Source organism: Quercus robur, chromosome 11 (assembly GCF_932294415.1).
Source record: "Quercus robur chromosome 11, dhQueRobu3.1, whole genome shotgun sequence".
Taxonomy (NCBI): Eukaryota; Viridiplantae; Streptophyta; class Magnoliopsida; order Fagales; family Fagaceae; genus Quercus; species Quercus robur.
The window spans coordinates 44640410-44663986 of record NC_065544.1 but is presented as its reverse complement, the minus strand read 5'-3'; the positions used below and the strand labels follow the sequence as shown (position 1 = coordinate 44663986).

Here is a 23577-nt window from a genome sequence, read left to right as displayed (position 1 = left end):
ATGAGTTTCATTGTACTATTCACACATTTAAAAATTATTTTACTACAGTATTTTTAATTTTTAGTAATAAGCGATATCTAAACAGACTCTAAGTCTATATTTAATAAATAAAAAATGAAAAATGACTATGTTAAACGTAATTATTATTTTTTTTTTTTGAAGGAAATGTAAAAAGTACTTATTTAGTTATTCGTAATTGACCATTTCAAAAAAGAAAAGGTGACAGTAGAATTGCGACAGGGGAAAAGTGGTGGTCACAATCCGAGTTATACATAGAGTCCGAATGCTATCTAAAATGTTGAAAAATGATATATTTATAATATTTTCACAATATTTTTACAATAAATTCTAAGTGGTTGTTATTGTTGAGACAAAAAAGTAATTTTAGTGTTAGGTTCAAATTTAAACTAATAACAACTAACCATGTGTGATTTGTTGTGAAAATATTGTGGATTAGCACCACTTATAAAATGTATATTAAATTCGAATGGTCAAATGTAATACCAAAGTGGGACCCAGGTGACACGGTGTCAAGCACCCAACTCATCTAGGCTGTGCGACACGTGGAAGGCTGTGGACCCGGCGGCGTCAGTCAATTCAGTCCTACACATTACTCATCACCTCACCATCTCCTCAGAGAATTTTGATCAGACTCTCTCTCTCTCTCTCTCTCTCTCTCTTAAGCAGGAGAGGAGCCCCCACAGGCCACAGCTCTCTTCACCTTTCACAAACAAAAGCCCCAAAATTTTGTTTTTTTTTTTTTTTTTTTGTTTTATATTCTCTTTACTAATCTCTTACACGCAGTTCCTCTCTCATACCCAAATCGAAACCCTAAAGGCCATTCCATTCCTAAACACTCAAAACAAAAATGGTCGTTTTTAGTTAGTTAAGAAGTTAGTTAATTGTGGGTGGCGGTGGTGGGAGAAGAATGTCGGTTGCGGAGCTCAAAGAGCGCCACGCGGCGGCCACGGAGACTGTTAACACTCTCAGAGAGCGGCTTAAACAGAGACGCCGTTCGCTGCTCGACACGGACGGTGTGCCCAAATTTCTGTGCTCCTTTTTATTTATTTATTATTAATCTTTGCAATGTTTTTTGGTTTGTGTGTATTTTTTTTTTGTGTTTCTTAGATCTGGTTGGTTTTTGTGTGGAATTTTGTACAGTTGCCGGGTACGCTAGGTCGCAGAATCGGACTCCGGTCACTTTCGGACCAACGGATCTGGTTTGCTGTAGAACACTTCAGGGTCATACAGGCAAGGTATACGTATAAATCTTTGTGTTTGATTGTTTTGGGTTAGGCTGTATTAGTTGTATAATTGTATTGCTGGAAATGGTAATTAAATTACTAGGATTAGTTTGGGATTTTCAAATTAGGGGATTGTGCAGAAAGTTGAGGATGAAGTGAGTGATTGTTATTGAAATTGAATATATATGGGAAGTGGGTGTTTCTTACTTGTTCAAAAAGGAAATTTTTTATTTTTTATTTATTTATTTTTTTGTTGTTTTAGTGTGTTATATAGGCACCCGCTGGGTCTTGAACCCACGATCACACCCTCCACCTAAGCCTTATAAGGGACGGAGATGCTAGTTGAGCTAGAGCTTCTTGGCAATAAGGAAATTGTTATTGTAAAATGAAGACATTAGAAAGCCCCATAAGCGCCAAGAGCCTTGTAGCTCAACTGGCATATCCTAGTGTTTCCCATGAAGACATCCAGGTCCAAATCTCCCCTCCCCCCATTATATATTTTTACATGGAAGATATGACATAGTGATGCACACATTTTTAACCAACTCTATGATTGGAAAATTTGTTTTTCTTTTTATGACTAGTCAAACATTTCTGCTATTGGCTTGTAGTTTATGACTGTTTCTCTAGTTTCTAATTACCGCTAACAATGTTTAGTAACCGGTGCCTATTTCCAGCTGAGAACCACATGTTTGGAAACATATTTGATTACTATCATAGTGATGCCACTTCACAAAGATGGGGATAAACGGGATTTATAATTATTCATAAAATATTTGCAGGTGTATTCATTGGATTGGACTCCTGAAAGGAACCGACTTGTTAGTGCATCTCAAGATGGCCGATTGATAGTGTGGAATGCTTTAACAAGCCAGAAGACTCATGCTATAAAGCTTCCTTGTGCATGGGTCATGACTTGTGCCTTTTCACCAACAGGCCAGTCTGTTGCCTGCGGTGGTCTTGATAGTGTATGCTCCATCTTCAACCTGAATTCCCCCACTGACAAGGATGGGAATTTACCAGTTTCAAGAATGCTTAGTGGGCATAAGGGCTATGTTTCGTCCTGTCAATATGTTCCGGATGAGGATACTCACCTGATCACCAGTTCTGGTGATCAAACATGTGTTTTGTGGGATATTACTACAGGCCTCAGAACTTCTGTTTTTGGAGGTGAATTTCAGTCCGGTCACACTGCAGATGTACTAAGGTATAGGAGATTTTGAAACTGCTGTCCTAAATTTTATTCTCATAATTTTATAGGAGATCATATTCAATGCCTCCCCCCCCCCCCCCCCTCTCTTTTTGAAGCTTTGAAAGTTGAAGCGTCTGCAAAAGTAGCAAATAAATATTATCATAATTGCTCTGTAAATTGGACTCAAGAAGAATTTGTTTCTAATAAAGGAACTTGCTTGACTATGTGTATTCTTTGCCAAGAGGCTTGTGGCTCAATAACATTACTCAATTGCCCCATTCTGCCCCATGGAGACAACCTGGTTCAAATCCCCCCTCCCCAATTGTGTATGCGCCCATTTAGTGCTTGTGAAGATAGGCAACCAGAACTTTCAGAATCTTAATGGGAGGCTAGGGTCATTTACCCTGTAATTTTTTACCTGGAATTTTATTTTTTATATCTATTAGTGAATACCTGTGTAGCTAATTAATTGATAGTCCATATGTCCTCTAGATTTCCTAATTGCACTCGAGATTCTTCCCCTTATCTTTTGTTCATAGAATGACAATATTGCATCCGTATTTTTATGTTTTGTTTAAGTGATGTTAAGGTTAGTGAACTTAAATATGTTATTATTCAAAACTTGCTAGTGGTCTTTAGACCAAATGGAACTGTTGCCCCACATGCATAAGTGGTGGAGAGGGGGTTAGATCCATTATGAGTGTGAGTGCTACCTAGCAAAAAAAAAAAAAAAGAGAAGAAAAGAGTGTGTGAATACTGTGTTGTATCATTGTATACGTTCAAGGCTTTATTTAACTTTGTTATTGTTTTGCATTCTTTCAGTGTCTCAATTAATGGAACAAATTCAAGATTGTTCGTCTCTGGTTCCTGTGATGGGACTGCTCGTTTGTGGGACACTCGTGTTGCAAGTCGAGCAGTGAAGACGTTTCATGGACACGAGGGAGATGTTAATACTGTGAAGTTCTTTCCAGATGGAAATAGATTTGGGACTGGTTCAGATGATGGAACTTGCAGGTTATTTGATATCAGAACTGGGCACCAACTCCAAGTATACTATCAGCAGCATGGTGATAATGACGTCCCACATGTGACCTCCATTGCATTCTCTATATCAGGAAGACTTCTCTTTGCTGGGTACTCAAATGGCGATTGCTATGTGTGGGACACGTTATTGGCAAAGGTATTTTGTGCATACTTTTTTGTAATTCTTTTAGGCTATAGAGTGCTTATCATTGTGAGCATGAAGTAGCCTATTTTATCAATAAATTTTATTACTTATATAAAAAAGGGTACTTCTGTAGCTCAATGTCAATTAGAATGTGCTTATATTTCCACCGTGGGCTAGTTTGATTATTCAGAACTTCTAAGAATGAAGCATCTAATTTGCAAGTTTAGCCTCTGTGCAGAAAGGAAAAAAATGTATAGAGGGGTTATGAGAATGTGAAATCAAGTGGATCATTTGCAGGGCTTGTTAATAATTGAATTGCTCTAACTACTCGCTTTGTGGCAGGTCGTCTTGAACTTGGGATCTCTCCAAAATTCACATGATAACCGGATTAGCTGTTTGGGTTTGTCAGCTGATGGAAGTGCCTTATGTACAGGAAGTTGGGATACAAACCTAAAGGTTAGTCTGTGTTTAGACTTGGATATGTTACCTCACTTAGGCTCCATGATGCATGAGACAGATTATCACCGGCTATAGATTTCCTGGATGTAGTTCATGTGCTAAACTAAATAAGTTTTCTTGCCTGCTAAAGTTTTACATATATTTCCATTTTCAATTTCAACAGATGGTTCAATACTTCTTTTTTCAGTTTCTGTATCTAAATTGTGAACCCATAAAAATATTTGAAAGAAAAATGTAAAGAATAAAAATTTGACATGGCAACTTGGAGAGAGCTTGGACAAGCAAAGAAAAATCTATGTATGGGTTACACATGAAATTAAGTCTATTAGTAACTTCCACAAATGATTTTTTTTAATTTAATTTAAATATTATTACTAATTTATAATATGTGGCAGCAAAACTCCTGAGCATGGTTATCTGAACCTTTTTTTGTCTCTTAGGAGGAAGTGACTGAATTTTATTAAAGTACCTAGTTTTGTGGTGGTACTTTGTCAAATTATTGTCAGATTTCATAAGTATGCTATAATGTTGGCACATCTGGAATTAACACTGAATTATAATATTGAATATTAGAGAAACAATTTGTTTCAAGGATTGATTGATCCAAGCGTTCTGTGTATGTCAGCTAAAATTTGTTATTACTAGTCATGTTGTAGCACTTCACAGGTAATTGTCTCATATTATTTTACTATTACTATGTAATATAGTTCTCTCTTTTAGGTGGTCGTTTTTGTGTTTTTCTTTCTTTTATCGGGGAATATGTGCATTTCAGTTAGCATAATGAGCATTGTTTTAACTACTTATACTCATCTGTCTTTTAGTCTTTCTGATCTTTTTTTCTTTCTGTATGCCAGATATGGGCTTTTGGAGGGCATAGGAAGGTAATCTGATGTATTGAAGGAGAAAAATCTAACTTCTGAGTTTCTCTTTCCCGGGTCCACAGTTCTCATTTTCTTCTCATACCATTGTATCCTGGTCCTGGTAAAATGTTTGAGTCTACTATTTTACTAGGGTTTGAGAAACCATAATCCTGTAATGTTTGTTGTAATTTAGAAAAACAATCTGTCGAGAAAGAAAAATTATTCGGTTGAGAACTTGAGCTGGAGGGACCAGTATTTTTTATCTGCATGCTGTGTGTATGTCTCTGATCGTTGTTTGCCCTCCTATTCACCGATCAATGCGGCACCCTATATATATATATATATATATATATATTCAATCTTTAAATTTTTCTCTCTCTTAGGGTTCTTGGCAACAAAGTATGAAATATTGGCTCCAATTGTGGCATTTTGAAAAGTGAAACCCCTTCATGTGTATGTACGTTTCATGGGCAATTCCAAAAATGGCGAAAAACCATTTTTCATTTCCAACAGCAGGAATTGAACATGTCTGAGCATGAAACATTCCTTTCTATGAGTACTATAATGATTGACAATCCTCAGCATACTGATTTAGTCCCCTCATGTAAACCAGCATCATGAACTGGACTGGGCTGTACCCAAAAGAGAATTTGGTAGGAATGTCTAGCTCTCTAAGCTTAGTTTAACGTAGGAACTAAACCGAATCCTACCTACCGATGGGAAGAGTGCAGGTTCAAACTCGGGGCTTAAATTCCCTTGGAAACGATTTGTAGCAAAAAACAACACCGCACCTAACAAGTGTGAGTACAATACAATCAGAATTGAATGCCCAATACAAACATTTGCCATGCATGGGAGTCGTTACAGTTATTGGGTGAATTATAAATCATTTGCAAAAGGTTAGTGGTACAATGCTAAACAAAAGGTATATCAAGTATGAACCTAAATCCATATATATAATTATATCATAGGAGTTGTTTGGGTTTTGTGGTATATGGTGGTGTGGTGGTGGTGGTTCTGGAGAGTTTTGTTGTCTTTGGTAGTGGCTGATTTGGTTGGTTTGGTGCTGTCTTGGCTGATTTGGTTTGACTGTTGGTGGCAGCTGGGTTACTTGGTCACTTGGTTGTTATTAATGGTGGTGGTACAACCTAGAGAAAGATAGAGAGACAGGACACAATGCAGAGAGGGAATAAATTATGTATTAATATGGAGTGAACGAACATCGTGTCAAAACCATATTAAAAGAACCATAATTCAAAATTTCAAATACATTTTAAAAGAACCATCTTCTCTAACATAACAAAACCATATTTTATCCAAAAAATAATAATAATAAAAAAACCATAAAATTAAAAATTAGAATGTGTTATGCCTATTTATTATAGTGAATTCGTCTTTCATTATTATACATTTTTCTCTTTTTATATCTATCATGTCTAACTTCTTTCGTATTGTTTTCATAGAACTACTATTATCTTCTCTTTCTATTATTTCTATCTCTTTTCTTACTATTCCTTTCTTTATTATACATTTTCTCTTTTTATATCTATCATATCATCTTTTTCTTGTACTATGTGCATAGAACTATATTATTTCTTTTCTGTCAAAGTTATTTTTAGTATCTTAAGTCATTTTTCTTATCATCTTTTGTATATTTCATGTTTATAAGTATGTTAGTACTTATTATAAGCTACTTTTTTGTTTATTATGCCAATTATCTATCATGGTTTTTACGGAAGGTGATTTATGATGGGGTTCAAAGTCTCTTTCTTTTTCTAGAGGTGAGTTTAAAGACTTCATCTTTTCTCAGTATTTTTAGAGAATCAGTTGGAACAACAGTTCAATATTTTAAGAGAATCCTAGCACTAACTGCAACAACCACAACAATTTGGCTGAAAGATACCACTTGAGAGTTGAAATTAAAATTTCTTGCACAAAAGGTGTCCATTTGACAGAATTTTTGTACCGCCTCTTCAAGATGTAAACTTTCCAGGCTTCTAGTGTGTATTATTGTCAAGTAAATGGCAAAAGCTCTTCAATATGTAAAATTTCCAGGCTCCAAGCATATCGCTGTCAAGTAAAAGGCAAAAACGGCTAAGAATAGCGAGTATGAACAATATTAAGATACAACATTGTTGACTGAGTTCGTTCTACATCAAATATGAGTATAAACCATCAATGAACATTAAGAGTGTAAACCATCAATGAACATTTAGTGTAGAACCAAAATTTTATAATAAAAAAACACTACAGTTGAGAGAGAGAGAAACATGTCATTTAGCACTAAATTATATATGCAGACAACAACAAATAAAAACAAGAGAATAAAATGTTATTGTTCCTGCTCTTTGATTCTTTCTCTGATTCAACCAACACTTGTAGCATGGTTGTATAAAATTTTTTATTAACTTTTATTCACACCTCTCTCCTTCTCCTTCATTTATTCTCTAAACATTCTCTCTCTTGGGTAGTTTATAATATTTTATTAGGTTGTATGCAAAATTAAGAACGAGGATGTTGAGTTTATTATTAAATAAGTTGGTAAAATAGATAAAATAGTGTTTTAGAGTGTAAAATAGTTATATTTTTACAAACCCGAATGTGAATGCTCCAACTCCATAGATTTCTTATTGATGAAAAATTAAACTCCATTAATATTTTCCATTAAAACCTAATAGATTTAGTGTCTGTTTAAGAGCAATTTATTTAGTTTTTTACTGAAAGTGTACTAAAATATATTTGTACAGTTGTACCTTGAAAAAATTTAGAAAAAGTGGCCTTCAAAAGTTAAAAGCTAAGCTTAGCACGTGCACATTACTCAAATAAACTCGTGATACTAGTTGATAATATGTAAAATAGTTCCTTAAAAAAAGGAAAAAAAAAAAGAAAAAAAGAAAGTAAAATAGAGGTACTAGCTACTGCACCGATTCTTTTTTTTTCTTTTTTCTTTTTAAAAAAAAAATTATGAGAGCTACTTCGCCGATTCTAATCCAACAACTCAGACTCAGCTGATGTGAAAACAGTGTGCACAAGTACAACAAAACTCTTCTCTAGATTCACAGTTTAAGACTGAACTAAAATCTTTTCATCTGGCTTTTTATTTTTATTTTTATTTTTTAAAATTTTATTACAATAGTGTTACAATTTTTCATTCATTTTAATTTGAAATTTACACTATTTCTCATTAATATTACGAATTTAAAACTACTAATACAATTAAAAATGTCATGAGGCTATCTTCAAAAACTGAACAAATATTGCACGTTTATTTTATAGCAAAAAAAAAAAAAAAAAAAAAGCTATGTTTTTATTATATATATATAATTTTTATTTTGAGAATCTAATTTATAAATGGATAAAGCAATCTGAAAATCAACAAGAGAGTGGTCCTATTTTTTAGGCAATGTTTCAGATACACAGCAATTCAGAATTAATAACAAAAATAGAAGCAATAAAAAAAAAAAAAAAAATTTTGATTAAGGATGTTAATTAACAAACCCAGCTGTCAAAATAAGAACTTGACAAATCTAAATCGAAGGAAAGTACAAATCTAATTGGATCTTATTTTTCTTATTGGCATTTGAAAGTTTGGAACTTTGTGTGTTTAGCGGATGAATGAAGAAAATAGGGGATGCACAATCATGAGCCACAATTCCTTGTTCTATTTTTTTTCCCAAGAAATAAAACCCATTGCCTCCAACTCTCAAAGCAAATCCCAAAAATGAATTTAATTTGCTAAATCAATAGCTAAAAACCAAACCCAAAATCTATAGTATAATAGAACAAAGTTTATGTTTAAATAAATTGTTAAAACAACATTCAGAAACCAAAATCTATAGGACAGATTTAAGGAAAATGAATGAAGAATGTGTGTGTGAGATTTAGAGGGCCAGAGTGAAGCAGAGAAATCCAAGGGAATCACCTTCGGATGCAAGACCCAAAGACAAAGATGAGATTTCTGGTCTTTTAAGGTGAGTGCGTATGTGTAGACTCTGTAGAGTAATAAGAGTTAACCAGTTATGCTGCAAGCCTGCAACTCAGAAAGAGCGTTGATCCTCTTAAGTGTTGTTTGACTTAATAGAGACTAGTCATTAGAATGGGTCTCAGCGATTTGGTTTTTTTGTTTTTTTACAAGCTTGCCACTGTAAAACAATTATTATAGCTTGAAAAATTATGTAATGTATTTTCAATTTCCACAAATTTAACTTAATTTTTTGAGTAACGAGTTATAAAAACTGAGAACAAAATCTAAACCAAACAAATAAACTTAAGGTGGGGGCACATAATTTGGAAATTGACTGATGGTTTTAGCTAAACCAAACCTAGCCTAATTCTCCACGCGCCAGATTTACCATTCAAGTGCTCATGCACCTTGTATTCTTTCTTGTTTTTAACTTGGTCAGAAGATTCAGCCAAAAAAAAAAAAAACTTGGTCAGAAGATTTCGTAATTAATCATAGTCAAAGGGTTACTTTCGTGCAACAGTAAATTTAAATTTAATTATAGTATGTTTGAGAATAACTTATTTAGTTGAAATTAAAAACTTTTTATCGAAAATATTGTAAATAAAACTAAAAAGTAGTTAAAATAATACAGTGAGACTCATAAATAGTACTAAAAAGTGCAATAAGATCCATAAATAATAGCAAAAATAAGCTAAATAGTAAAAAAAAAACTGATTTTTTAAGTTAATGCCAAACACAACCTTAGTACGGCTATGATTATAGCTAATACAATTATGGAAATAACACCAATAACATAAAGGGTTTAAAGATCTAAGATTATTCTGCAAAAATTTACGGAAAACCTTGCACTTTAGAAGTATGTTGTTACAAGCAGCCGCTCTAGCTGCAGGCAAAATAATTTGAATTTTCAGTAAACAAAAAGAAAAAGAAAAAGAAAAAGGGCAAGTAATTTGAATATAAACAAAATTTGTAAAATATTCTAGCCGCTAGCCACAATCTCGTGAATGGCATCACTGACACCTTCATCCTCAGATCTGACTGCCAATTTCATTGCCACATCCTTTGGACCATCAACCCCAAAGGAGATTCGCGCAAGCACCTTCACATTGCCTATATAAACACCAGATAAGAGGCAAGAGTGTGATCTCGAATTGTTTGGGACTGCCTCCGTGCCCTGAACAACACAATCAATAAATAAATAAATGGGAGATTAATTACATCAGCTTCTTCGGGAAAAAATTGCAGTTAAACAAATTGCAGTACACAATTTTCTTTCTTAGAACAATCACATCAGCTCTTCTAAAAGATTCTGTCTATATTACACAAAAAACCTACCTTTTCTATTTTACACCATTATTTTTACAAAACACCCATATCAATTCATCTATTATACACTATATTTTATATAAATAATATTTTTATGAGTTGAAGAGAGAGAAAGTGGAAGAGAGAATGTGAGAGGAGAGAAATAATACTAAAATAATGTATAGAAGATACAGTAACCATGCATATATGCACGGTTACTGTAGCACTTGTGCATTTATGCATAATTTTACACCCATTGATGTGGGTGTTTTTTTGGGTCAAAATGTGTAAAATAAGCTACTTTTTGTATTTTGCAAGACTTTGCAAGAGCTGATATGGTTGCTCTAAACTGACTTACACCCCAATGGACTGCAGAGGAAACAAAAGGAAGGGAGAGATATGAAACTAAAGCCTCAGCTTGTCATGATGTGGCCAGCCATGGTGGTGAAGTTAAGCATTGCCATAATATAAAGTACTCAGAAAACTTAAGAGACACTACTTAACACTGGATGACCATTAAAACATATCCAAATTCTAAACATGTCATGGCCAACATCTCTGGTAGATGTTCTTTAACAAACCAGATGCAATTTAGGGAGCGCTTTGTGGAGAGGAAAGGAAGGGATGGAAATGGAAGACCCTGTTGTTCCCCTGTTCCATTCCGTTTCACTATATGCATTCTACGGTTTTCTACCCATGTTTCCCTCATTAATTGAGCGGAAGTTACATTTTTTGTCCCCTATTTCAATTAAAACAGAAATAAAAATTGTAAAATTTTATAGTTCTTTCCTTTCCATTCTTTCTTTTATAAACTTCCTACAATCTTTCATTTCTTTTGTTTATGAACTCCCAAACATGGTGTGACTATTATCTCATATTTTTTGTGCCACCATAGAAAAGCTCATATCATCAGCTAATCCCATAACAATGACTATGAGATTGTTATAACTCTGACATGTTCCATTATGAGCAAATGATAATGCAAAGTATAAAATCCCAACTATTTACATACCTCACAGGGCTGCATGCCAAGAAGGTTGATCACAGCACTTACAGCTTCAGCCAAGCTCTCCCTTGGGCCAAGGCCATATTCATCTACCCGCTCAAAGTCATCACCCATGCTTTCCCATGCATTTCTGAAATTGGAGACCCCCACTTTCAACATGTAATCAGCTGCTACAACCTCCAGGTCCTCTAGCTGGTATTCATCTTCAACACCATCATCCTCTGTCTCACCAGTGGTTGGATCAACCTAATAGTATTGCCAAATGCATAAATTAATAAAACAGCTATGATATGTTCATGATTGATATAAATTTTCCATATCCCATCCTTCAAACACGCTATAAACTTTCTGCTCTCATTTTGATCATGATAAATTAAAGAATCTTTGGATGGAAACAACCTCAGATACTGCACAAGTTGTTGTTTTAACCAAACAAAGTAGGATACTGAGACTAAAGATCTACAGCTATCAACAACCACTAGAAAATAAGCTTCTTGAGTCTTCACAAAGCAAAATTTATGAGATCATTTTCTATGTTTTTGACTAAATGAAATTAGCACATAAAGCCCATAAATTCTACAAGGAAAGAAAATAAAACCAATATGATGTTACTAGATAATAAATATCAGACTTAATTTTAGAGGCAGCAATAATATTTTTTAAAGCAACAAGAGGGGGAGAGAGATGCCAAGCATTTTCATGAGTAATGGGAGTACTTGTACCTCTTTAACAATGAATTTCAACATATTTGAAAATTTGCCCACAGCTGGGACTCCCTCTGGCTTCTCAAATGCCACGAAGGTCTGTCCAGGTGTATCATATGGCAGAGATCTAATAGGCTTGGATAAAACTTCAGCGAATTCCTCTGCTTCCGAAGAATCCACGATGACAGTCACCTGATAGGAAGATGAATACCAGATAAGATGGGATTCCCAAATAGAATTGATAACATTAAGTTCTGCTTTCAATAAAATAGTAATACATTTTCTAGTAGTTGATCAGGAATAGTATTTGTGCAGTTGTATTGGAACACCACATTGCTATCAAAGATATGCTTCACGGCATTCACAGAGTATTCTGTTTCTGCTTCAGTCAGCTCAACAGGTGCAGAAGACTGGTACAAACAAGAAACACAAATAATCCCAAATCAGAAACTCTGAAACATAAGTAGTAAAGAACTGATAAAAAGAAAACCTGGTCATAGTACCTTAAAAAGCTTCCCAAAGTTTGCAAACTCAGGAATAGAGGAGAGCAGCTTTTCATAAGCATCCACAGTGGATACAGGTGCAGCTGGTGGAGCACCCAATCCAGTAGGCTTTTTACCTGGAGCTTTCTTCTCTGCTAGTGGTTGAGATTTGATCTCCTTGGGTACAGAGTTAATGTCAAAAGGTTCTTCTGAAGGCTCCTGTATCCATTTTAAACACATTAGATAATGATCTTATCAGCACATAAGTAAAAAGAAACTGGAGAATACATACATAAGTTTTCAAACTTGTCTCCAAATTGGCCAGTGGGAGATCCAGTGACCCAAAGAGGAAGTCCTTAACATCTTTGTCAGTTTCAACAACTGAACCATCACCTCCAAGGGTATTTATATAAAGTGTTGCTCTATCACGAACCTGTGGAAATGTCAGCATATATAGCCATTTGATATAATCTAAAGGACACAAGTTCTGATAGGTTCAATATTATACAAAACAAGAACAAAAATAACAGAAAATCTTATTTGATAAGTTAAAAAAGGACATGAACAGATGCAAAAACAATACAAAAATTTTACAAACTAAAAATAGAGAGGAACAAAGTATGCCACATGCTGGAGAGAAAAAAAAAAACATAGAAAAACCTAAGAAATTGAGCCATTATAAACTCACCTCGTCATCACTGTCAAATAGGCATCGTCTCAACAGAACAAATATGCGGGGCTGAAAAGGAATATGTCAAGCATACATCACTAACAGTCCAACCAATACAAGTCATTTATGAGCAAAAGTCAGGTAAATAATACCTTCAATGAATCAACTAGAGCACCAAACTTTGCCAATGTGCTCACAGCACTGGCCCGAACTGTTGCATTTTCAAGATGTACTCGATTGTAAATGTACCGTATATATTTGCTAGGATCTGAAGTTTTTGGCCCTTCAATCCCCAGAAAATGGAGAATCTAATAACATTCAGATCAAATGAAATTTAATTGAGGTTAGATGAAAGAAGAATAGCCAAGGGCTCATTGTGTAGCAAATGATAATGAAGTACAATGCCACCTGTGTGGAAAGATAGGTGAATTCACAATCTTCAATGAACTCGCAGAGATGAAGCAACCCACTCTCTTTTGCATCAGGAATATCTCTTATGAGGATCACAATTGAATCCACGATTGCTTTTTTGTACTCAAATCCTCCTTCCTCTCTGAGGATATTGCTTAGGAAGTTCATCCTTAGAGAGAGAGAGAGAGAGAGAGAGAGAGAGAGAGAGATCAGACAACATGAGTCTAGATTACTGAAGAAAAAGTACTCAACAATATGTCCAAATAACAGGTGCATCAAATAAAACCTAAATTTCCAAAAAAGTAACATAAAGCATGTAACCTATCACTCACAGAGATCTGTACTTCAATGGAAACTTCAAACACAACGATCTTATGGCTTCCACTACAACAATTTTGAACTCATCGGCAATATCTGACATAAAATTTGTTATTTGCTTCATGAGGCGGTCCACACTTGATTCATTTCCTGTCTTCAAAAGTGTGGTGATGGCAAGAGTGGCAATGCTTCGGTTCTGATCAGAAATTAAACTCTCCATATCAATGTTGCAGTTGGTGACAGCCATTGGATGTGTCATTGCCACCTACAATAATTTCAAAATTATATTAACATCTTTGGAAAAGGATACATCAAGTTAAACTCCACATAAATGGAATAACCATGATAAGATTAGCAATGGAGTTGAGATTTTAAAATAACGTAATTAAATATCTCTAGCTCAAAATACACTTCCTCCTCCCACAAGATTGGGTGAAGGATGACATTGTGGTTTTAGGACCACTACGTGCATGTGTAACTTACCAAATAAAAAATAAAAAAAGTGATTGCTTATCTCTTCAAGTTGATAATTATCAGTAGAACTTCATGTCTTTTTATTTATTTATTAAATTTTATGTAATCTACCCACAAAATTACACAAGAAAACAACATCCCTCCCAACGCAGCAACTTTTTTCCCCTTTTTTTTGGGTATTCATGTGACCAATAAAGACATTAGAAAAAAGGGGAAAAGACTTAGAAGTGCAGATGAATAATTTATTGGAGCAGAGAAAAACAGCAAACCTTGTTCAAAGTGCGGACAGCAGCAAATCTCAACACTGGCTTGGAAGAGCTTAAAAAGAGTTGAAGAACAGTAATTGCTGGAGTCAATTCTCTACTTGTGACACCATTGAGCTCTGTGATTGCTCTGGCAGCCTCAAAAATCACCATTTCAGCCTTGTGGCGCAGGCAACCCTCAAGAAAATCATAAAAAGGACGGTCTCCAGTTTGTGTGCTGCCTGACTCACGGATAACCTGCACATGGAATATTTGATAAAGATGGGGGGAAAAAAACAAGAAGAAGAGATCCAAACATTGAAAAACATTAGAGAGCAGATATAAACCTGACTAGTATAACGAATTAAGAGACATTGGGCCAAAGGAGAGCGAACAGTTCCTCTTGTCAAGCTGGTAACCAACTTGCTTACAGCCAGTCGATCATTCTGCCTTATCTGCAAGTTTTAAATCACAGGGTTATATAGCCCACAAACAACCATGAAAATTACATTTTACACTTGCACACATCTAATCTAGGCATGCAAAGACAAATAATTTATAACACCCAACAATTTATCAATCTTATTTTATTTTTTTATAAGTATTTATCTATCTGATTTTATTTCTTTAATAAATAAAAATATTAAACAGGTACTATAAGATAGATGTCTCTTACAACCAACTGTTTACCTAATAAAGCAAGTAATTACTTTGATAACCATGTGATCAAATCACTAGACATTTGGTTTTAATCTACCAACATACTCTACTATCTCAATACAACCCTGAACATAAATCAAAGCAATAATTCAGCATACCTGATGCAGCAAAGCCAGTGCATGAAACTGTACAAGGGCCGCCCTTGATTGAACAGCTTCCTGAACCTCATTACTCCACCTCTTCACAATCTCCGGGTTTGTCTGGCCAAAAGAAAAATGAGACAACAAATTTCTCTTGAACTGTATCCCTTATTGTGCGACATTTTCTTTATTACTATTTTTTTTAATTATTAATGGAATTTGTTAATTAGAAAAAAAAAAGGAACAATGTAGGATGAAAAAACATATGAAACTGACTACTAAGAACATTTCAATTATAACTACATATTAAAAAATAATAATTATACCTGGAGCAAATGAATACCACTAACTAGGGCTGCACTTGCAACAACTGGATTCTTGTCAACAATTGCTTGTTTCAAGTAACGCTCAATCTGTGTTAGAAGGGTTCCATCCGTTATCCGACAAAGCACACGAATAGCATTTGCCCGGTACATGTCAGTCTTGCTATTCATGTCCTTCATGAGGGAGCTTGTCACAATAATAACCTTTTTACAATAAAAGAGATAAACCATTCAGTTACCACCTTAAACAAAAAAGGGTGTACATAAACACCAGAATAAAACAAATCTCTAGAGAAGTAACCTCATCTGCAGAAGGAGAGAGCTCCTTTATCATCAAATACACCATTCTCCTTAACCCTATATCTCTTGACTGGAAAAGTTTAGTAACAGCAAAGAAAACTTCTGTTGCTTCGACCTATAAATTTTGACCCAAAAAAAGAAACATCATCAGGAAAGGATCAGCCATACAATCACATAATTCTGCACATTCAACCTAGCTCAAAGCCCAAAGGTTCAAGATCCATCTGGTGCATGTGCAATTATCAATAATAAATAAATTCACGTGCCAAAAATAATTCATTCATTAGAAAAATAGAACGAATCACAAATAACATGTTAAAGAAGCATTGATCTTCGACGGAAATAAAAATGCCAAGGAAAAAAACACTACCTTTGTGAACGACTCTCCCTGATTCAATAGGTACAAAAGCTTTGTAATAACCTGAAAATGAAGCAACACAACAAACATAAGGATCGTTTTCCCGAAAAACAAAATGCAGTGCAGCAATAGAATTCAGTACATGCTAAGCGAAAAAAACCTGAGAGCATCTCCTAGGATCTAGCTGAGGGTCATTGAAAACCCTAGCTTCTTGTAACACAGCACCCTTCTCGATCCCGAGAAACGGAGAGTACTCCGCTGTAAATTAACATAACAACACACAATTAACACCAAAGTTTTCTCATTTGAGCTAGTAAATTTTCACAACAATTTAAACGGTTGAGAGTGAATCGCACATAATAGAATCTTAAGCTATAAGATCTAAATTACTAAGCAAAGAGAAAATACTCAGATTTGATAAATTTTCACTATAAACATTGTGATTTAAGCACAGCAAAAATTCTAAAACGAAACTAATCAGATCAACTAAGATTGAACCAGATCAACATTAAATTACGCAATTAATAGCTAATCCTTTTCGAGTTTTGATCTTGAATATCGTAAAATTGATTCGTGATTTGAAATTGAAATAGCAATGAAGAAACGGATCTGGAAACCTAAATCACTGATCTAACAGATGCTATATAGAAAATTGAGAATTCAATTCAGTAGGCCGAAATGGGAAAACCATTTCTGAAAGCGAAAAAAGAGATGAGGGATTTTGAAGCATTGCGAAGAAATCAAATACCTTCGTCGTCACGATCATCGTCTTTCTTCACTAGTGGCTGAGCCATTTCTCTCTCTCTCTCTGCGAGTCTCAGAGCTCTGGTGTGTGAAGGCTTTGAAGAGGGCTCGAAGTCGAAAGTAAAGAATTCTGTGTGTGTGTGTGTGTGTGTATTGTGTAATACACAATGTTAAATTGGGCTTTTTTGGAGTTAGAGCTCAGAATGTGTGAGCTACGATCTGGTGCGGACGGAAAATTGTTGTATTTGCGGTGGTGAAGATATTGCACGAATCGAAGTGCACCACGTCAAGAATGAGGAGGTATTGAATATCTGAAGTGCCCCTGATTTTTCAGAGAATTTACGTGGGATTCGATGGTTGATACCCTTTGCGAGATCCAACTACCGGGCGGGGGTGACTGTGAAATGTCTGTATTGCCAACACATGATTTATATCCTTTTTCTTTCATTAATCAATTTCAATTCTGAAAATGTCTCTCATTTATAAAATAAAGAAAATAATATTTTGATTGTTGATGCGAGAAACTAAAGAGTAATGCTAGAAATATAAATTATTTTACAAATTTTTTCACAAATTATTGATGTGGTAAGTAGTTATTAATGTGTATTTGGATATCGTTTATTTTGTTGCAAACTGAAAACAATAAAAAAAAAAATATTTCGGTTACTGTTCGTTAATGAAATTATTGTGCATTTGCCTGTTTGGACTGTTCATAAGATCTCATAAACAGTGCAAAAGGCACTGGACTTTAAAAAAAAAAACAAAAAGGCCAAAAATGCAACTTACTCTAATTACAGACGCAAATAGCCTTACCCAAATGAAGTTTTAGTAAATGACAAAGTAATGTTATTGGTGAGTTTAGATAACAACCAATAAGAAATTGATTATATTAACAATTTGTAAAAATTTTGTAAAATAGTTTTTGGTTATAGCATTACTCAACTAAAAATTAGTAATTTTTTTTTTTCAAATCCAGGGAATAAATTGTATAAAATAGATAAATTTCCAATTTAATAAAGTGGGAAATCTAACTTACCAAAAAAAAAGGTAAGAAACCTAATCTTATTTATCAGAAATTTATGGGGAATTTTTTTTAAAAGAACTATATTTAAAAATAAAAACTTTAGTCGGACCTTTCTGTATTTGGGCTTGGGAAATAAATAATCTACTTACCATCGAACTAATCCAAACACACATCTGATAATAAAAAAAAATAATAAAAAAAAAAAAATCTAAACACACATAAATATTGTTTGGTGAGCTCTAGTGCTCTAGTCCCATGAGTTCCTGAGCCAATTTTTTTTTTTTTTTTGAGAATGTCATTCATTCATTCTCATTCTTGAGCCAATTTGAAGGTATAACAATATTTTTTTCATACGTAGACTGGATAAATCATATTAAATTTAATAATGATTTTTTTTTTAATAAATAAACTTCAAGTTATTGTAGAAGTAACTTTAGAATTGCATAAAAATCTTAAAATTAAAAGAAATCATTTTAAACATGCAATCAAACAAATAGTTGTAGTCTTTAAAATTAGGAAAAAAATTTCATTCCTAATCTTTCACACGAATTACTTTGGATAATTGTGCAAATCAAAAATTTAGGGGAGAGGAGTGGGGGGATAATAATTTGGGTGAAATATTATGATATTAAAGGGTAATTTCCCCTAAAAATTATTAAGCCAATTCTTGTTGCCACTATAACTAATATTTATTAGCATGTAACTTATGTATACACATTGATGCATTTTAAATTAAACACATTTTTTATCATAAAATATAAATTATTAGTCAAATTAATTATTTTTAAAAAAGTAAATGTAATTAGTCACATGTTAAAATTTTTATCTAATTTTAATACTACTTATGATCATTTTTTTTCTTATAATTTTTAATAAGATAGAGTGTGTAGTGGTCTTTGTTGTGTGGTAATATGTGATTGGTTTTTTTTTTTTCTTTAATTTTATAGTTCATCAATATTAGACTTTTAGGTGGCGTTTGGTACGAGGGAATTCACATTACTCCTAGCATCTATATCATTGAGAATGTGACCCCTTGCAATTTGGATGTCTAGGAATGTAACTATTCTTATGTTTGGTTTAATTAGAAATCTAATAAGCATCTCGGGAACATGAGATTATAATGTTTAGTTTATTCCAAAGAATTTTAAATGAATTATTTATTTTTTCCATACTATTCTTAGATTTGTAAATCCAATATCTAGTCTTTTTTTATTTTTTTAATCTTCCACCGAATAAATAATGACCAAAAAAAAAAAAAGGAAAACTATAAATTATGATAAATACATTAAAACTATAGTCTAACATTTCAAAATGTCAAGTACAATACAAAAATAACTATTTAAATTCTTACTTTTATGAAAAATCTTGCTAATAAAAATAAATAATTTATCTTACTTTAGCATCTAACCAATCCCAAATAGGAGATATAAAAAGGAGAAAAATTAATTCGTAACCATAATTTTAAAAAGACCTTAATCCATAACAAAATAACCTGACAACGTTTAGGTCTATAAGATATTGATGATTTGTTTTATGTTTTATCTCCATTGCTTAAATTATAACGAAAAAGGGTTAAAAATTATTAATTTATAAAAAAAATACAATTTCCTTTAATTTTGAGAATATGGATACCCACCTGTATTAAAGGGAATCCACATTCCAACAAAAAGGGGTTGAGGGGAAATCCAGATGTCCTTGACATCTGATTCTCTAGTGTGATTTGCAACCAAACATGAGAATCTTTAAACATTCTTAAGAATCCTAAAACATTACCCCATACCAAATGTCACATTAGTATTTTGCACTCATTAACTCACTTTGCAAAAAAATTAATAAACTTAAGTTGACATATGGCAAAAATTAGCTCTCAATTAAATTCTAATTTGGAATTTAATTGAATTTTCTCTACGTTTTTGGCTTTAATTTTATATATATATATATATATATATATAGATTAGTATTCATTAATCTCTTTGGTATATGAAAAAAATAATACTAGAAGGTAGTTGGATTCTTTTTGATTCAATTGATCATGTCCATTTCATGGTAAAGATTTAATATTTAGAAATCTAAGAGGATGTATCATGTCACATAATTTGAAGTTTATTCCATGAAATAAAAACTAATAGTAAATTTTAAATTGCAAGATACTATCTTTATTTGGTATTTATGGGAGGTCCAAGGACCGAAGAGGGCTAGAACACGAAATATCTCGTACAATCCCACCCATAGAAGTGTATTTACCCCGAAGACTTCACTGACCCAAGGATGAGAAGGGATACAGGATATTGTTTCATGAAAGCCTGTGGAGAAGAGAAAGGACCTTGAGGGGGGCAAAGACGGTGGGAGGAAGTTTCCTGGAAAGGTATACCTCTCCTTTTTACAATGAATGCCCTACAACAACTTTATCAGCTGCATTAATGAGGAAGTGACACTTGAACAGTGATTTCTGATTAAACTCATATCTAGAATCTCATCTTAGTCAATTAATATGAAGTAAGAACAATTTAAATCATTAAGGAACAATTATTGTGGGAAAAATCAAATCACATAAATATTACTGATAATCCTTAACAAGGTTTCATCCTTAACAAGATTTCATCCTCAACTGTAATTATAAATTTAGCTACTCATAGTAATTGAAATAAAACACAAGAATAAAATACTAAACATTAAACTAGAAAAATAATTAAATCTAACTATCGTGGAAGAGGTAGCTGTAGCTCTCTATACATTCAGCCCTTAGCCCTAGCACTAGCCTCCCTGAATTTTGTCCTAAAGAGCCTTTAAATAGGTAAAGGAATCCTATTACAAGTTGAATTCCCGTTTGGAGAAAATCTCAGATTTTTAGGCTTCACTTAACCGACGATTTTGGCCCATTTAACATTAGAATTTGGACTTTTGGTAAATTACAAAGTTGTAGCCCATTAAGTTAACTTTCCAGCCTAACTTAAATCATTTCGATTGGACATTTGAGCAGAAAGTTATGCTAAAAATACTAACTGATGTGCAGGCTAGAATCCTAATCCAAATTGGACTTGGATTTGATGCAAATTTCCTTTGATTTCCTACTCTAATTGGACTTAAATTTAATTGGGTTGACCTTCTTTAACTTCATCATGGCCCTTCTAAAAGTAAAGTTCATTAGTTTTTTTTCTTTGCACAAATTCACTTATTTAATTTCATTCTCCTACAAAAGACAAATTCATACAATAAAATTCAATTAAGCACAAAATTGATTATTTAGCATTATTCCAAAACCAAATATAAAATGCACGAATTACCTTAAAGTAAGTATGATAATATTTTCTAACAATGATATAAATATGCAAAATTAAGCTATTATAAATGCACATCAATTTCATAGCTAGCAACCTCTTCTACCACCTTTAAAAGAACCCTGAAGTATCCTGAGAATAGCCATGAGGCATACAGGTGGAGGGCTAAGATGTAAGAAGGAAAGATATATAAGGGAGGGCGACCTCCCAGATAAGGGGTTGAACATTTTTTCCTAAAAGATGGAGAGAAAAAATAAACAGGGGAAATTTTGTGTAAGGTCTGGAAGGTTCATGCATAAGGGCCCAACCTTCGAACAAAACCGAGGGGAGTACTATTCTTAATAAATACTTGAATTACTTCTCCCTATTACTGTGTACTCTTTGGTCTTAAACTTGTGCTTAGTTTTGGATTACACCTGAGCTTTTTCCCCACTCTCTGTTAAAATTTTATTATTTAGGCTTAGTTTGAAGGACAAGGCATCATTGTTCTTAATGGGCTTGAGCCTTCATTTTCCTAGTACCTACAGTATTAGTTCAGTTTTTAACTTTTATGTACAGTTTTTAAAATCTTTTTTTTTCCTCACATTTTTAAAGTACAAGTATATTTTAGCATACTTTCAGTAAAAAACTAAATAAGTTGATGCCAAATGCACACTATGTATACTCTTAGATTTCTTTTCTTTTTTTTTTTTAATCAAATTAATCAAAATGAATCATCTTTAGACAAATATGTCAAAGCAATTACAAACTATCGTATGATTCACTTCTACATATTCGTCCCAAAATATATATTTGTAGGACGACAACTACACCTTAACAAACCAAAAATGTCACCTCTATAACTATTTTTAAAATATGAAGGACTTGGCTTAGATTTATTTTAATGGAGTATTGGACCCAATCTTTGCCTGAATATGGATTGTGTGCAAATGTTGTTTTGAAGAGCCGGGAAATGCACCAAACTGCAAAAGGTTCAACCTGGTTCTTAGGGTAGGGAGGGGGAGGGGGGGATTGGATTTAGTACAATAAGCACATATTTTAAGGATGACCTTTAAAAAAAAAAAATTAGTTTGGTTCCAAGGAGAGGAGAAAGGGAGATTAACTAGTGGCATCTCCTTCATGGGACATAGTGCTTGTTTGGGAACCATTTATCCAGCTTTTTACTGAAATTTTTTTGCTAAAAGTGTATTAAAATATACTTATATTTTGAAAAAGTGAGAAAAAGCGGAAAAATGTAAAGTTTTAAAAAGCTATATATAAAAATTAAAAGTTAAAAGCTAAAGCTGAAGCTGATGCTAAACAGATTTTATGTCTCAGCTAATTGTAGTCCAACGGATGGCTCAAAATTTTGGATAATACAATTGCAACTACTGAAATTCACATGTGATCAATTGACAATCATAATGGTAAAAGTGTAACAGAGAATATATATATATTTATATTTATATGAACTGCAATTTAAGTTCCGTAAGAACCAACGGCTAGTATAGGATAAGCAAAAAAATAGATGTTGATCGTAGAGCTTGTATTACACCATGGGAAAAAGTTTCCACCCTAAAAAAATGCTCCAATAAGACGAATAGAAGCCTCTTCATCCTTGTTGACGAAATGCACAACCACATCTGCCTCTTTATCCTTCTTTAGTTTTGGTTTGAACAAGATTAAATCCAAATTGTTTAACAACTAATGTATAGAAAAGCCAGCCTTTAATAATTTTCAGCCTTTAACAGAAGACCTATATATGTCAAACTTTTGATGGCATTTTTCTCAATAGACTAGAAGAAAATACTCCCTTCATGATCTTGCAATTCTTCAGCAGCAGCTTCCAAATTTGTATAGGACTAATTGGTGACAATCCATATTCAAATGGTTAACCTTTAAAGTCATTAACTGTAGAGTGTTACTGGTACAGCTTTTGCAATATAGAGGTTTAACTGAAAAGCTCTTTAGCGTTTTGAGTATTTGGCAAAATTCCAGTGAATATTGAATTCATGAATAGTGAACTCAATCTAGAGCTAGTCTTACAGCTATTTTCAGTAAGGACCTCCTTAAAGCTTTTTAAGGAGTTCTATAAAAGCACTTTTCAATCCTTCCAAAAGCCAAACCAGACAAGCCCCATCTGTCTCAAAATTGCTCACCAATTCCAAACCACATTTATATCAATCATCTTATATATCTTAGTGCATAAATAAGCTACCTCCAAATACATTGTCTTACATAAGGTTCAGTATCAGTAGTCGGTACAAACAAA

General features: G+C 33.4%; 2 protein-coding genes across 2 annotated transcripts; one reads left to right on the top strand and one right to left on the bottom strand.

Annotated features, from left to right (window-relative positions):
- The first annotated feature begins 640 nt into the window (after nt 1–640).
- Nucleotides 641–5187, top strand: LOC126705489 (guanine nucleotide-binding protein subunit beta-2). Its single transcript, XM_050404533.1, has 6 exons — nt 641–1034; nt 1162–1256; nt 2027–2451; nt 3259–3616; nt 3947–4060; nt 4918–5187. Exons 1-6 carry the CDS (start codon nt 929–931, stop codon nt 4951–4953), a joined length of 1134 nt encoding a protein of 377 aa, XP_050260490.1. The 5' UTR covers nt 641–928; the 3' UTR covers nt 4954–5187.
- Nucleotides 5188–9676: 4489 nt separating this feature from the next.
- On the bottom strand, nt 9677–17195 carry LOC126707457 (coatomer subunit gamma). The gene is made up of 18 exons (XM_050407105.1): nt 17029–17195; nt 16441–16538; nt 16293–16343; nt 15924–16037; nt 15626–15826; nt 15318–15419; nt 14847–14954; nt 14527–14757; nt 13798–14048; nt 13463–13634; nt 13207–13362; nt 13073–13123; nt 12677–12817; nt 12406–12603; nt 12181–12312; nt 11921–12094; nt 11205–11444; nt 9677–10061 (listed from the first exon to the last, which is right to left on the bottom strand). Exons 1-18 carry the CDS (start codon nt 17072–17074, stop codon nt 9867–9869), a joined length of 2661 nt encoding a protein of 886 aa, XP_050263062.1. The 5' UTR covers nt 17075–17195; the 3' UTR covers nt 9677–9866.
- Nucleotides 17196–23577: the final 6382 nt, after the last annotated feature.

Excerpts from the sequence above, each read along its gene's own strand:
- LOC126707457 (XM_050407105.1), bottom strand. The coding sequence starts at position 17,074 with ATGGCTCAGCCACTAGTGAAGAAAGACGATGATCGTGACGACGAAG. Across the intron at positions 16,344-16,440 it reads ATCCTAGGAGATGCTCTCAG|GTTATTACAAAGCTTTTGTA; the intron begins GTTTTTTTCGCT and ends CTTCATTTTCAG. Across the intron at positions 12,313-12,405 it reads ACTTTGGGAAGCTTTTTAAG|TCTTCTGCACCTGTTGAGCT; the intron begins GTACTATGACCA and ends TGTTTGTACCAG.
- LOC126705489 (XM_050404533.1), top strand. The coding sequence starts at position 929 with ATGTCGGTTGCGGAGCTCAAAGAGCGCCACGCGGCGGCCACGGAGACT. Across the intron at positions 2,452-3,258 it reads CACACTGCAGATGTACTAAG|TGTCTCAATTAATGGAACAA; the intron begins GTATAGGAGATT and ends GCATTCTTTCAG. Across the intron at positions 4,061-4,917 it reads GTTGGGATACAAACCTAAAG|ATATGGGCTTTTGGAGGGCA; the intron begins GTTAGTCTGTGT and ends TCTGTATGCCAG.